The following is a 13,287-nucleotide window of genomic DNA, read 5'->3' as shown; positions in this document are numbered from 1 at the left end:
CAAAAATCAAATGGATTAGACAAAGTGGGGGGGTGAGACTGTGTGTATTGGGGAATGACCAAGGTAATAAGGAGCTCAGAATTAAGAACAGTAATCTCAAATGTCAAACGACGATATAGCAGCGGATCTGACACACACACACGCAAATGAAATATTGTCACAAAATGAAAAGGAGGAGAGTATTTACGATTACTTTTTAAAAATCTCATTATTATCTGGTTTACAATTTTCCCACAGACACTACAAGTGTTAAGTTATTTTGAAATAAAAACTTGACTTGTTGTAAATCTAAAATATGACAAATGTTTGGAGAATATGGAAATGGACTAGTGAAAATAAATATAATTAATTGGAAATAAGTTACGGTTGGACTAGTTGACTCCTCTTATCTTACAAATGAGTTGACATCAGCATTGAAACACCTGGATAATAAGCAAATAGAAATCTTGTTTTGTTTTTTTCTTTTTTCGAATTTGTTATTTGTAAAAGGGTTGGAGAATTGCCTATGTAATCGAACAGGAATTTCGCAATCGTTTTTTTAATCGAACCAATCAAGGGATGACACCTATCAATTTTTTTTTAAACGACATGGAATCGACTGCTGGGACTAATAGAATGAGATCATCATCCAGACTAAGGGCAAATGTTTGACAAATGCCTTGAACACGTAAAAGATATTTTGACAAGCTTCTATGAAAATGAATCAAAGGAGTTGGTTTGTATATAATGTCCCGTTGTGCACCTGAAGAAAAAAAAAACTTACTATTTTACGTTACAATGGGAACAACCCGCAAATGAAAGCCTCTCTGTGATGTTCATTATTTGCTGGACCTGAATTGAAGTGGAGAATGGAATGGTGAGTGTGTGTGTTTTTCAAAAAGGTTATTGGGGAGGAATGTAAAAACAATTATTGCTCAATGAGCAGCAGTTGAAATGCATGAGGGCCCATACAGATAATGTGGGTTCTTCTCTAGGCGTAAGATTCCTTGGCAGTTTCCAGTTGGACAAACTCGTCGTCGAATCCTTTGCTGACCACAGTCTCGTCAGCGATCGGTGCTGGCGGCGGCAACGGTTGGTCTAGTGATGATGACGACGTTTCGGTTGTTGATGGCTCCGGTGCTGGTGGCGGAGGCGGTTCCATCTCTTCGCCGAATTCTTGTTCCATTCCGTTTTCCTTGTCGTCGGATGTCTTTTCATCTGTCGGGTCGAAACATTTGAATTCGTTTTCAACCATGGGGGTCGATGCCGTCACGATGATCTGAGTGCCAGGCAGTCCGTCAGTTATCTAAAATTAAAAAAAAAAATTGAATAGAGTTTGAATGAAATGGACGTTCTACCAAATGTTACCTGGCCGTTGTTGTTTCCCTCCTCTTCAGTGGGCGTGGCTAAAAAGTAAATGACAAAGAATTGAATAGGGGGGAAATTCGAATTGAATTAAAAGATATACCTGGCTCGACGTTGATCATTTCTGAAGCAAGATCATCTTCGTCTTCATCCATTTCCTTAATGGTGGCGTTCTGGTCAAACATGTGCTCTACTTGATCATTCCAAATATTAAAAAAAAAAAATCAGTTAAAATCAGATCAACTGCATGAAAATGAGGGACTATTTGTTGTACCATGATCATCAGGGAATTCCGTCTCGGGAGTAGGTTGCGTGATTATGACCCGCTCAGGAGGCAGGAGGAAAGTAGGAACAACTGGAGGGCTGCCCGGCGGAGGCACTGATTCCTCTTCAGGTGTTGCAGGCGACACCTGTGAGTCCAATCCATTACGTTAATAAATATTCTATTGTTATTATCGAAATAATCTGAATGTTTACTTTTGGCGTCAATTCTTCGCCGTTGGGACCGCATTCTTCGACAACCAAAGAAGGGAAGACGCCTCTAGTCCCGTCCGTTAGGAGCTGACCCTCCCACCACCCATCGTCGACGTCCTGATCGTGTAGAGCACCGGATCGACGGAAAATGGCGATGACTTCACCTTCGTAAAAGGTCAACTCCTCATCAGACGTGGCGTCGTAGTCGTACATGGCCCGGCAGTAGCCGATGATTCGGTTTGTTTGGCCATCAGCGACAGGAACTGGAGATGATTCCACGACTGGGGCAGCAATGGGTGGAGGAGGTGGAGGTAAAGGAGCGCTTTCGGTCGGCCCAGGGAACTCATCTTCTTCTTCGGCGCTCATTCCTTGCTGCTGATAAGTGTAGTCGACTGAAGAAAAGGAAATTTGGTTCTCCAATGGATAACCTCCTTCCGCTTCTGCACTAACGATTTCTTCTTCCTCTTCTTCGTGCCCTTCTTCCGGCTCGACTTCCTCCGCAATAGCTGGATGTTGATGGACGTTCTGGTTGGCGTCCTCGTCACCTCCACACGGCACCTGATCGTCGGCGTGCAGGTCCAGGTAATTTTCAGGCACGTAGCCTTCCTCTCCCTTATAATTCCGGGCTTTGACCCATCCGTCGCCTTCGGAAAAGGCCAGCAACACTTCCAGCTCTTCGTTTTCCATCATGGAAAGCTCGTCCGCATTTTGTGCCTATTTCCCCAACGGAGGAATAAATTGAAAGATCAAAAAGGAACTAGAAATAATATCAACGTACCGTGTAGGGATAGAACGCGATGCATTTGATGACGCTGGCATCTCCACTGGCATGCACCGAATCCGTGACGCTGCTGGCAGTTTCAATTTGTACAGACGTGGTGGTCGTGTTGGCGGCGGAGGTGTTGAGCTGAGCGGCGTCGTCTCCCCAGGCGTCGGTTGTATCCCAGGCGGCCGTCGGATCTTGCCACGTTGCCTGCATTTCGGCAATTTGCTGCTGTACCACTTGCTCGACTATTTTGAAAAACAAATTCGACTCATTAGTCATTCCAGACTGATCTGACTGGCATATGCATAAAAGATTTTTTACCGAAAGCTTCGTCAGCGGCTTCTTCCTCTTCTTCATCCTGCTGAGTTGTTTCGGCACCAGCGCGAGAGCCGCTGTCGGAGAATTCAGATTCCTCGTGAGCTGATTCCTTCATTTCAATATTAATATTAACTTTTGATTTGAATGATTTATGAAGGTGTTTCTAAGGAACATACTCGGAAAGAAAGCTGGCTAGAAGATCTCATCAATCCAAGAGTCACCAGACCCTCTGCGTCTTGAAGGAATTCATCGACTTTGACTGCACATGAAACAAATGTTAGTCAGAAAATTGGGAGGTGTGAATTTAAACGATTTACCTCCACCAGCATGAAGGCACTCCAATCGAGCCTCAGCTTTGATTTTGGCAGTCTAAGAAATGTAAACATGTTGAGATGGCTGCACAAAAGTAACATTACTACAAGTCCAATACCTCTGAGCGCCTCAATTGGTTTTTGATTTCATCGATTTTGGCGTCAATATCAGGTCCGTTGGGTTCATTCGGATCACTCTGCAGAACAAAGAAAACAATAGTAACTATACATTCAAACAAAAAGTTTTGGAAAAAAAGAGTAACCTTCAAGCCACTCTCTTTCATGCCCTGTAGAGTTTGCAGTGTCCTCGTCGATTCTCTGATCTTTTTGGATTCTTGGGCGACACGAGATGCATATTGTTTTCCACTCTGAATCAATCCGGCACCAGCTCCGTGAGCTTGATCCACCTGTTTTTAATCAACGAAAAATTTCGAACGAAAAGTTGGTGATTATTCGACTCGTGTGTTTTGTTGACACAGACGCCATCTTTGATTTGAAAAAGCAATTATCGATTTTATTCGTTAGATGGCGAGGCCAACTGACCGTCGTGATGACGTCATTGTCACAAGGCTCAAAGTCGTAAGTGATATGCTGATTGAGAATTGGGAAGGCGTCGACGAAACAGGCCAGGTCGTAGTCGCGATTGATCTATAAAATAAATGGACAGAAAGGAAATAAGATTTCGCTAATTTGATTGGGTTGGTAAAGTAATAACAACGTACGGTTTGGGCTTGCTCTTTAATTTTGCCGAAAGAGAATTGAGAGGCGGAGCAAGTATAAAGTTCCGTCCGACTCATAATGGAAAAGTATTCGGCCACTTTTTCGTACATTCCGCCGTCTAACGTCTGCAAATTGGATTAATCAGACGAAAATTGTCAGTACGCCGTTGATCAAAAGATTGTTTATTAAAGATGGTACCTTGACGACGTTTTGCAAATCAACGTGAAAGTATCGATTCTGATGGGCGTTGGCTGAAGCAAGTTGAAGCAGGTAGGCGTTTCTGGCTTGAGTCGATTTCTCCTCGCACAAATCCCTTCGACTCCCCAACTGGCCAATGCAAATACAATATTGAATTGATCAGGATTTTTAAAAATGAACCAAACATTTGACACCTACTTTGGCCGATGTCTTCTGTAAAGAGGAAACCGACTGGAAGATGCTACCCTTTTTCTTCTTTAGCCTAAAAATAAAAACAATTTGAATTTAAATAATAGATTGAATTGCAGTTTAAATGGTCAGCATACTTTTCCTCAGCTTCGCGGGCCTTGTCACGAGCGTCGTGACTGACATGTTCGTCGTCGACGTAAACTTTTTTCAATTTGTCCAATTCAGTCACGCAAGTTTGCACTTCACCTTGCACCACTTTCAATAGGTCCAGATTCTGGGGATTCATTCGTAAAGTAAAATCTCAGGTGTCTATAATCGATGGGGATTTTACCTTTTTAGCCAATTGGAGTTTGTTTTGACGGACGATTTTCACGTCGTCTGCGATTTGCGTTTGGAATATTTCGACAGCGGCCAATTTGGCCTTTGCCAATTTATCCGTTTCCTCCAGCAAAGATCTCCATATTGACCAAACCGTCCTGTAGTCAATCAAATACAATCGATTAACAATTTTTGTTTATCAATAGAAATATCCCAGGGTGAGTTAATACCATTGCTGGTTGATTTCGTCGTGATTCAGTTCGTGAATGGGCGGCATTTTCTTGTTGAGGTAATTGGCCGATATCTTCTGCATGGCCTGCGGGCATGTCATCAAAGAGTCAAAAAAAGAAGGGGAGAATGTATATAACATCCGTCAATCAATAGCTCGATGTATAATGTATCTATGCTACACGGCCAGTATATTATGTGTAGGGATCGATATTTCCTGTGTGTGTCTATACCTCGCCGTAGGATTTCTCGACGGCGCATCTTTGCTTGATGAAATTTCTAGTCATTTTCACAAGAAAAAGAAAACACACAATTAAACAGATGCACTTTATCGAATGGCTTTTAAGTGTACGAACATACCGCAAGTCTTCGAGGAGTTCGCATTCCTGTTGGTGTTTCCATTGTACCTTGGACAACTGCTCCGCATGTAAATTTCTCAATACCTTTGCATAATTGCCCTGCGTATAAAAGGAGAAATTCCCCAGAAGGGGAGGCGCACAGGAAGAGAAGAATTTTTACATCACAATAGGCAGAGGAGAGAGAGAGAAGATCGATTGAAATATTATAAAAACCTTTCGCGGTGGCGGTTGTTGCTGCGTCGTCGACATTCTACACTCGTTTTGAAACACTTGAAACTCTTGACTTGAATTAAAGTGACATCAATGTTCAGGTAAAAAATGGATTGAATTCACTTTCAACCGGAAATATGGTTTCACCCGTAAGTTGTGTCTGTCCCAGTCGGCCACTCGCCGCCAATTAATTTTTACTTTTTTCGTCGTGCGGGTGCGTTGCTTTTTTTTTTTCGCACTGACCGGGGCCCGTACACTTTTACACTCACGACATGCGAGGAAACATCGGCCGGGAGAGGGAGGCGGGGGAGAGGAAGAAGAAATCGGAAATCGATTCGGCAGTGCGCGCGCGCGCGCTTCGGCATTAAATCGCGTGAACGCCATCTGGTGGGCAAACACACAACTGCGACGATTATTCTGGATGGAAGACTCCGATGGATCCGATCCGGCTAAAAATCGGCTGAAAATAAAAAACATGAAGATTATGAGGTTCAAATTCTTCTCGAAAAATGTGTAATAACAAATAATTGCATAACAATACGCAAGGAATTTTAGTGGATGTATAAGCACCATGTCCCAGTTTTTTAGTTCAATGGCTCACTTGATCAAACACATAATAGCGTGATACTTAATCATCATTTGATACAGACGAACACGGCACAACCACACAGACAGACTTTAGCTAATTGCAGCTAAATTGGAATGAACAAACCGCATTGCACTTCTATTTCTAGTCCTAATTATTGGTTGAATTCTTGTTAGCCTGAGGAGTGGCATTGTGAGTTATTTCAAAATTGTCATGATTATACTTATATATGTACGTTTGCCGAACAAAGCGAGTCCCTGAAAAAGAGTGGAACGGAAAACCAACGGAATAGGGGCCAATGATTTGTTTGACATTAGCAGTGAAATGTGAGCAAATTTGTGGTCAATAATTGTCGCTAAATTAGAATTTTTTCTATTCACACTAAGGGGATGGTAGCATTACTAAATTGTCAGGTAGAGGAATGTTGTGATTCTTTAAAAGATTCTCCATTTCGGCAAGCAGTTTCTTCTGACGTTGGCAGAGTTCCCGATATTTGAGCAGTTCATCCTCGAGAACCTCGCGTCGACGTTTCTCGCATTCGACGTGCCGGACAGCCTGACTCCTCACTGAACGGACCATTCCGTTGAGGATGCGAGCCACTCGCCACAGACGTAAAATGATGAACAAGCCCAGGCCGTTGGTCGAAGAGTGAGAGTGTTGCATCAAGACGTCCAACACGAACGTCACACAAATGACGACAGTGTCGAATATTTCCCAGCCCATCCTGAGAAAGGACAAGCCAAAAGCTGCAATCTTGATGACCGTTTCTAGCAGAAACATGGCCAGTATAGCTAAGAATAAAGACATTTTAGTTTAGGTGAAATCTTTCCACATTTAGAGCATAAATTACCTATACTGATGCTGTGCAGGACATCAGGGACAATGTAATGGGCTTCCAAGGAAACCTTGTTCCGATTTTTCATTCCATATTCTTCCATCATTCCAAGAATTCTCAGGTCCATTAGCAGTTCGGCAATCACCACCATGCAGTCCACTATTACAAAGGAAACGACAAACACCTGCAACAACAACACCAGTTAGTTTACAACACAACTCTAATGGGTTAATTTAAAACTCCAATGATTATGTTTACCTGAAAACGGTGAGAGCTGAGTATTCTCCTAAGCCTAGCTCTGCTGCTGCTGTCAGGCATCATTGCTAGATTGGGATCAGAGGCGTACACATGACTGGGGTGCAATACAATATCTTTGGAGAGAAGAGCATCACGCTGCTGGTCAACTTGAGCATCATTCATCAATCTCATTCCAGGATCTTGGCCCACTGTAACCATTTCAATCTGGGACTGTTGAATTCCATCAACTTCGGGGCGAGGTAGAAGCATTTCCTTAGTAGACTCCATGATGAATGAAAAAAATGTTTGATTTGCTCATTCAATTACATTCAGACATGTTTACTGCTGTCACGAGTCACATTAGAAATTTGTAAAAATAAACGCCTCAGATTTTAGAAAGATGGAGGATCGAATGTAAAACAAGACACCATTGGTCCATCAAATAAGAGAAAAAGCCAAATAAAAGTTCGCTATCATCAATAAAAGACGTCAAGCAGACATCCTTTTTGGATAACAGTTTGTCGCGCAAAAATGGCTACAAAAGGGTTTCAACAACCAATAAACACAGGGTTGCCGAAACCCAACTCATTAGGGATTCACGTTCCTTTCTTTTCATCGATAGTAAAATATTAATTGAAATCAGGTGGAACGAAATCACTGTATTTGGCGTGCCAACCAGACCCTTTTTTCTACAGCTGTGTACAATATTTGGCCCAATCCAAATGATCTCGTGCGGATTAGCTTTTCATTTATATTTTAGTTTTAAGAGTTTTTCAATCTAGACACTAAATGAGAACCAACAAAACAGTCGGTTCTTCGCTCAAATCCTGACGGTGTTTTGCTGGGCTAAGGATTTGATGTTGGCGATGCACTGGCTGAGAGTGGCCTTCTCCTGTTCGGGGGTGACGGCGGCACGGACGCTACGCAAGACCCAGTCAACGACGTGGCGTTGTTCCAGGTTTCTCTGGACGTTCTGAACTTCCACCTGGTAGTCCAGTCGCTTCTTGGTCTACAAATTTATAAAATTAAAATGGTTAATTAAATGGGGTGATGTATTTAATTGAGGTTGATAATTTACCTCAGAAAAGACTTTGACGAGCTGTTCGCGGTAAGCAGCTTCAAGTTGAAGGGCAACGTTTTCCCTCTTGGCGTCAAAAAGCATCTTCATGCCAAGAGCCCGATCCTGTTCAACCTTCTCTGCCGCGATTCTAGCCTTAGCTTCAGCGATGGCCATATCTCGTCCAGCGTTCATTTCAGCGTCGGATTTCTAGTAGGAATATGTGAAATATCAGTTGTGGGGCTAGACGGAGAACTTTTATTTCACTTACAGCAACTTCAGCATCAAGAAATTTGGCTGTGGCAGGCCCAAGTTTCTTCACAGCGTAGATACCCATGATAGCAATGGACAGACCAGTGTAGAATTCATGTTCCATAATGTAGATTTCCTTGCTGCACAAATAGGTAGCCAAACCCAATCCAAAGGTGTACGGTCCTGATTTCAAACACACAAAAATGTAATTTCCATCTTTTTCACACAAAATAATTAAAAGTTACCAGTAACTCCAGTCTTGGAGTAGAAAAACTGGAACCATTCATCGGGGATGAAGCCCATGCGTACTTTGCCAGGATACTCTTGACGGACTGGTCTTGGAAAGTTGACCAAATCCCTTTCTGGGCTTTCTGTTGTAGCAGCAGATGCTGCATTTGAGGTGGCCGAAGTCTGGGTCATACGAATAGGCTGAATGGCTGAGCGAACTAACCCGATCAAAGAGAAATTAGTTAGGTACTGCATTTTTACATCGTAAAAAATTTAGCATCGAGATTGAATTCCTTGATCAACAAAAAAAAGGTTAAATTATTACCCGGTTTCAATGCAATCCTTGACAGCATCTTGACTCTATTGCTGAATATTGAGGTACAATTTAAACAATAAAGCTAGACTTGAAATCCGAACACAGGGTACCGGCAGCAAGTGATAACAATGGCGGACGAGAAGAAACTACATGTTCAAGTTAAAAACTATTCAAAATGGAAATCGTTTTGTTTCTAAGTTTAAAATTCATTTTTACTCTCAATTTTTTTTTTATTTAACGAAATAAAAGACATTAATTAAAAATCCAAAATAATTAAATAAATAGCCCAAATAATAATTTTTGTTTTTCTAGTGACTTGAGTGGTGGCCTTGTGTTCCGCCGCCCATGGCCTTTAGCGCCTTTTAGTCTGCACGAAATAAACAATTATCACGACTGTCACGACTGCACAATCGGCAAAGAAAAGCGGAATCGTCCAATGGCTTCCGTTTAACTTCGAAAAATGTCCACCTTATCCCGTCTTCAGATTTTTGTCGACGACGATACCAGATCAGAATATTCAGACTGTATAACAACAAAATGAAAAAGACATTTAGTTTTACCCTACATTGGTGTTTAATGTTGGTTAGTTACTACTGCCCACATGATTTAAATTGGAAAAGTGTTCATCTCTTATATTTTGGAAAAAAACTTATTTATCTAAATATGAAAAAAAAACTTTTACACTTTTTCCTGTCCACACAAAATCACTTGTTGTATTTTTTCACCTGTGCATCATGTTCAAGAATCTGACAAACATACTCACACCACAAACAAAAATAATGGGAGAAAACAAAACGAAGGACATATACTGGTTCATTTCCTTGGATTTTGCCACGTATAATTTAAAAGAAAACAGAAAAAATGGAGAGTGCTGAAAATATTAGAATTTTCAATGTTGAGCCGACGTCATGTGAAAGGACTAGGGCCGTTTTTGCGTGTTCTTGGCTTCGTCAATTCGTTCTGGTTGTTGCGGTCGGAATCGTTCTATGTCCATCAACGCTTCATGCACTGCACATGGCGGCACATATCCATGCGTATATGGACATAGACAGCGGGGGCGTGGGCAGCGACCTGTCCTCTCGTAATCCTGGCACCTTAAACGGTTTTCCTCCTCCTCCTGACATTAAGACATGGTCGTCAATTACATTCAGAAATTTTAAAGAACGACAAAAACAAAATTACCACTGCGAATTGTGGTGGACTTGCTTGGAAAAACGTATCCATGTGTCAGGGACGGGGGTTGCGGAGGCAGCAACCTGTCCTCTCGTAATACTGGCACCTTAAACGGTTTTCCAAGAGAACGGGATTTCCGGCGAAAATCCCAGGACGGCCAGCCACTACAACGTTTTCCAATTGGGCAGTGATAGGGGGCGCAAGTGCTGGAGAAGGGGTACGTCGAGAACCACGCAATGGGGATCGAGTACGACCTCTTCCATTTTGACGACGGTCAACCCAGTTACTGCATCCTGCTTGGTCTGAGAGAGTGGAAGGTTCCCGGGACCTACGGGAAGTTCGGTCCCGATCGCCATCTGGACTGCTGGACCTGGATCGCGACTTGGGACTCTGTGATATCCTTGTGGTCCTATCAGATGACGATGTCGGTAGAACGGGATCCGATAGGACGGGAACAGAAAGTGGCTGCACCGAGGCCGTAGCAACGGATTTCGAAGACTGATGAAGAAGTAACACGGAATCAAGAAATTGCAATGCATGAAGTAAATTTAAGTTGTCTTTACCTGAATTGAAACTGAAGATTAGGAAAAAGCACGCTTGTTTATCCACTGGGCTTCTAAATCCAATTCGTCAGAACCTTCTTCGACAGACGTAATGGGAACATCTCGAAATTGCATGCGTTCCGGCATATCAGTTTTTATAATCTGTTGAATTAATGTTGACCATTAGAAGCAAGAAACAAAACTGTTGCAATAGTAAATAAAGTTTCACCTTTTTATCGAAATCAGTAAATATATAAATATAATATAATATAATATAATATAATATAATAATATAATAAATAAATAATATAAATAAAACTTGATGAAAATTGGAAAAACTAAATTTGAATGCGTTCCGGCATATCAGTTTTTATAATCTGTTAAATTAATGTTTACCATTAGAAACAAGAATAAAAAAAACTATCGTAATAGTAACTAAGTTTCACCTTTGCATGGAAATCAGTATCATGAGCCTGTTCAAGTTCACTAGGGTTAATATTCATCGTGGCTAGTTTTTTGTTCTGATTTCTTTCTCACATCAACCTCCTTAGTCTTTTTGCGAGTTTTCCTTCCTTCCTCATCATACTCTTCTTCTCCATCTTCTTCACCATCTGAACCAAAAGTTGAAACATTAAATTATTTAAGCAGTAAAAATATACTGACGGAATTTTCATGTTTCCTTTTCAAATTAGGAATGTGATTCATACTTCACTGTGCTTTATTTTCAATAATTTGGCTTTCCAGTCTATCTTCATTAACATTCTCTTCTTCCTCATCTTCTACACATTTGCTATGCTCTTCATCTGAACCAAAAGTCGAAACATTAAATTATTTAAGCAGTAAAAATATACTACTACGGAATTTTACCTTTGCATAAATCATATGCATTGGCATCTCTCCCTCTTTCTTGTCCTACATATTTTTCATTGTTACTGACTTGGTCATCCAATTCATCGCCATCTCTTTTACTTTTGTAGTTGTTGCTCTTGCGACAATAATTTGGCTTTCCAGTCTATCTTTTCTGCCTCGGCTTTCATTAACTGAATAAATTTTACCAGATACACTCTGGCTGTTGCAACTTCCACTTTTAAGGAATTGTGGTACCCTAATTACATTTTTTTTAAATTTATAGTATAATGTTATAGTGTAATAGTGTAGTCTGCATTGTTGTTTGTGCGACGAAGTTCCATAAACATCGACCATGTTGTTGGTGGCCATAACGAATGTTTGATCCATTGCCGTTCTACGTAATTGCAAAAGGTTTTCAGTAGTGCGCCATCACGCATCTTACTTACTTCTTCTACAATGACATAGAATTGTTTCGATATTTTTTCCGCCGGCAATAGGTTTAGGCTCATCAGTTGTCTAAAGAATAAGTCATTAATTTTTATTGTCATTTTTTTTTATTAATAATTATTATTTATTAACTAACCTGCATACAGTTCGCATCGCATTATTATAGATTAAAAAAAGCTCAAAATCATGAAAATTTTTGTAAACTGATTTGCAATACCTTCGCCATCATCATCACTGTCAAAAGCTGCAGCTTTCATCTTTTTCAGTTTTGATTTGTCTTTTCTATCAATTTGTTCGGCAGGGAAGTAGTGTCAAGTTTGCCTTACCAAATATTGGATGAAATGAATAAAGATGAGGACACTGATTTTAGATTGCTAACCTGACTTGTATTGAACTGACTTGTAGTATGGATAGATAGAGACAGAGAGGGCCCGACCCCCTCCAGAACATTACATTGACACCAGGGGGGGGGGGGAAAGGGCACAAAGAATCAGTACAGTTAGGCGGGTGACAAGGGGCCACCTATCGGGGGCCCCGAAGATCGTACTCCCGTAAATGGGCCGGAATCCTGGTTGTCCGGCCGGATCTCGTCGTCGGCCGTTGGGGACGTCTTTCGTTTCCAACACAATTCCTCCTCCTCCTGACATTAAGACATATTACATTCAGAAATGTTAAGAAACCAAAAACAAAGTTACCACTGTGAATTGTGGTGGACTTACTTGGGAAAAAATGTCGTTAGTTAGCACTTGGCACAGAAGCCGAACACAGGATACTTACAGCAATGATAATAATGGCGGACAGCAAGAAACTGCTCGTTCATGTTAAAAACTATTCAAAATGGAAATCATTTTGTTTCCAACGTCTTTCGTTTCCAACACAATTCCTCCTCCTCCTGACATTAAGACATATTACATTCAGAAATGTTAAGAAACCAAAAAACAAAGTTACCACTGTGAATTGTGGTGGACTTACTTGGGAAAAAATGTCGTAAGTTAGCACTTGGCACAGAAGCCGAACACAGGATACTTGCAGCAATGATAATAATGGCGGACAGCAAGAAACTGCTCGTTCATGTTAAAAACTATTCAAAATGGAAATCATTTTGTTTCAATTTAAAAATTCAATGTTACTGTCACATTTTTTTTTTAATTGTAACAGAATCATTGAATTCTATCATTTGAAACAAAAATTTTCCATTTTGAATAGTTTTTAAAATGAATGTGTAGTTTCTTTCGTCCTCTCGTCCGCCATTATTATTCCTTGCTGCCAGTAGTACCTTCTGTTTTGTTTGTAACCTGAGTCCTGACCACAGCTTTATTAGTTAAAATTG

At 41.0% G+C, this 13,287-nt stretch overlaps 4 protein-coding genes and 1 long non-coding RNA gene across 11 annotated transcripts in view; 1 reads left to right on the top strand and 4 right to left on the bottom strand.

The window, feature by feature from the left end:
- LOC124312851 (protein nervous wreck-like) overlaps positions 1-5,577 on the bottom strand; it is a 39,625-nt gene extending 34,048 nt beyond the window's left edge. For 3 of the 7 annotated variants that reach the window (XR_006910646.1, XR_006910647.1, XR_006910648.1), the window contains exons 1-17: positions 5,439-5,577; positions 5,227-5,324; positions 5,100-5,145; positions 4,869-4,954; positions 4,652-4,796; positions 4,458-4,594; positions 4,330-4,393; positions 4,132-4,260; positions 3,936-4,058; positions 3,757-3,861; positions 3,477-3,620; positions 3,333-3,410; positions 3,220-3,271; positions 3,079-3,161; positions 2,906-3,011; positions 2,597-2,829; positions 1,822-2,532 (exon numbers count right to left, since the gene is read on the bottom strand). Coding sequence is in view for 4 of the 7 variants with exons in the window: in XM_046777353.1 (XP_046633309.1) it covers positions 971-1,285; positions 1,348-1,385; positions 1,448-1,537; positions 1,619-1,754; positions 1,822-2,532; positions 2,597-2,829; positions 2,906-3,011; positions 3,079-3,161; positions 3,220-3,271; positions 3,333-3,410; positions 3,477-3,620; positions 3,757-3,861; positions 3,936-4,058; positions 4,132-4,260; positions 4,330-4,393; positions 4,458-4,594; positions 4,652-4,796; positions 4,869-4,954; positions 5,100-5,145; positions 5,227-5,324; positions 5,439-5,474 (2,955 nt within the window). In the remaining 3 variants the exon portion in view is untranslated. Of the gene's footprint in view, positions 1-27; positions 1,286-1,347; positions 1,386-1,447; positions 1,538-1,618; positions 1,755-1,821; positions 2,533-2,596; positions 2,830-2,905; positions 3,012-3,078; positions 3,162-3,219; positions 3,272-3,332; positions 3,411-3,476; positions 3,621-3,756; positions 3,862-3,935; positions 4,059-4,131; positions 4,261-4,329; positions 4,394-4,457; positions 4,595-4,651; positions 4,797-4,868; positions 4,955-5,099; positions 5,146-5,226; positions 5,325-5,438 lie in introns of those variants that run through there. The other 4 variants (XM_046777353.1, XM_046777354.1, XM_046777357.1 and 1 more) reach the window with 4 other exon arrangements.
- LOC124312826 (exportin-1-like) overlaps positions 1-13,287 on the top strand; it is a 639,300-nt gene that overhangs the window by 611,594 nt on the left and 14,419 nt on the right. The window lies entirely within an intron of this gene.
- On the bottom strand, positions 5,806-7,640 carry LOC124313262 (voltage-gated hydrogen channel 1-like). The gene is made up of 4 exons (XM_046778091.1): positions 7,115-7,640; positions 6,872-7,040; positions 6,424-6,812; positions 5,806-5,895 (listed from the first exon to the last, which is right to left on the bottom strand). The coding sequence occupies exons 1-4, from the start codon at positions 7,379-7,381 to the stop codon at positions 5,848-5,850; spliced, it is 873 nt and encodes a 290-aa protein (XP_046634047.1). The 5' UTR covers positions 7,382-7,640; the 3' UTR covers positions 5,806-5,847.
- On the bottom strand, positions 7,733-9,110 carry LOC124313307 (ATP synthase subunit b, mitochondrial-like). The gene is made up of 5 exons (XM_046778162.1): positions 8,956-9,110; positions 8,648-8,848; positions 8,422-8,585; positions 8,172-8,360; positions 7,733-8,102 (listed from the first exon to the last, which is right to left on the bottom strand). The coding sequence occupies exons 1-5, from the start codon at positions 8,981-8,983 to the stop codon at positions 7,914-7,916; spliced, it is 771 nt and encodes a 256-aa protein (XP_046634118.1). The 5' UTR covers positions 8,984-9,110; the 3' UTR covers positions 7,733-7,913.
- LOC124313605 lies at positions 9,640-13,075 on the bottom strand. The gene is made up of 10 exons (XR_006910871.1): positions 12,930-13,075; positions 12,677-12,849; positions 12,094-12,597; positions 11,529-12,026; positions 11,369-11,464; positions 11,108-11,272; positions 10,891-11,038; positions 10,683-10,823; positions 10,129-10,617; positions 9,640-10,063 (listed from the first exon to the last, which is right to left on the bottom strand). It is a non-coding gene; the product is annotated as an uncharacterized LOC124313605 (long non-coding RNA).

Source organism: Daphnia pulicaria, chromosome 9 (genome assembly GCF_021234035.1).
Source record: "Daphnia pulicaria isolate SC F1-1A chromosome 9, SC_F0-13Bv2, whole genome shotgun sequence".
NCBI lineage: Eukaryota > Metazoa > Arthropoda > Branchiopoda > Diplostraca > Daphniidae > Daphnia > Daphnia pulicaria.
Note: the sequence above shows the minus strand (reverse complement) of the source record. Positions and strands in the feature narration are given on the sequence as shown.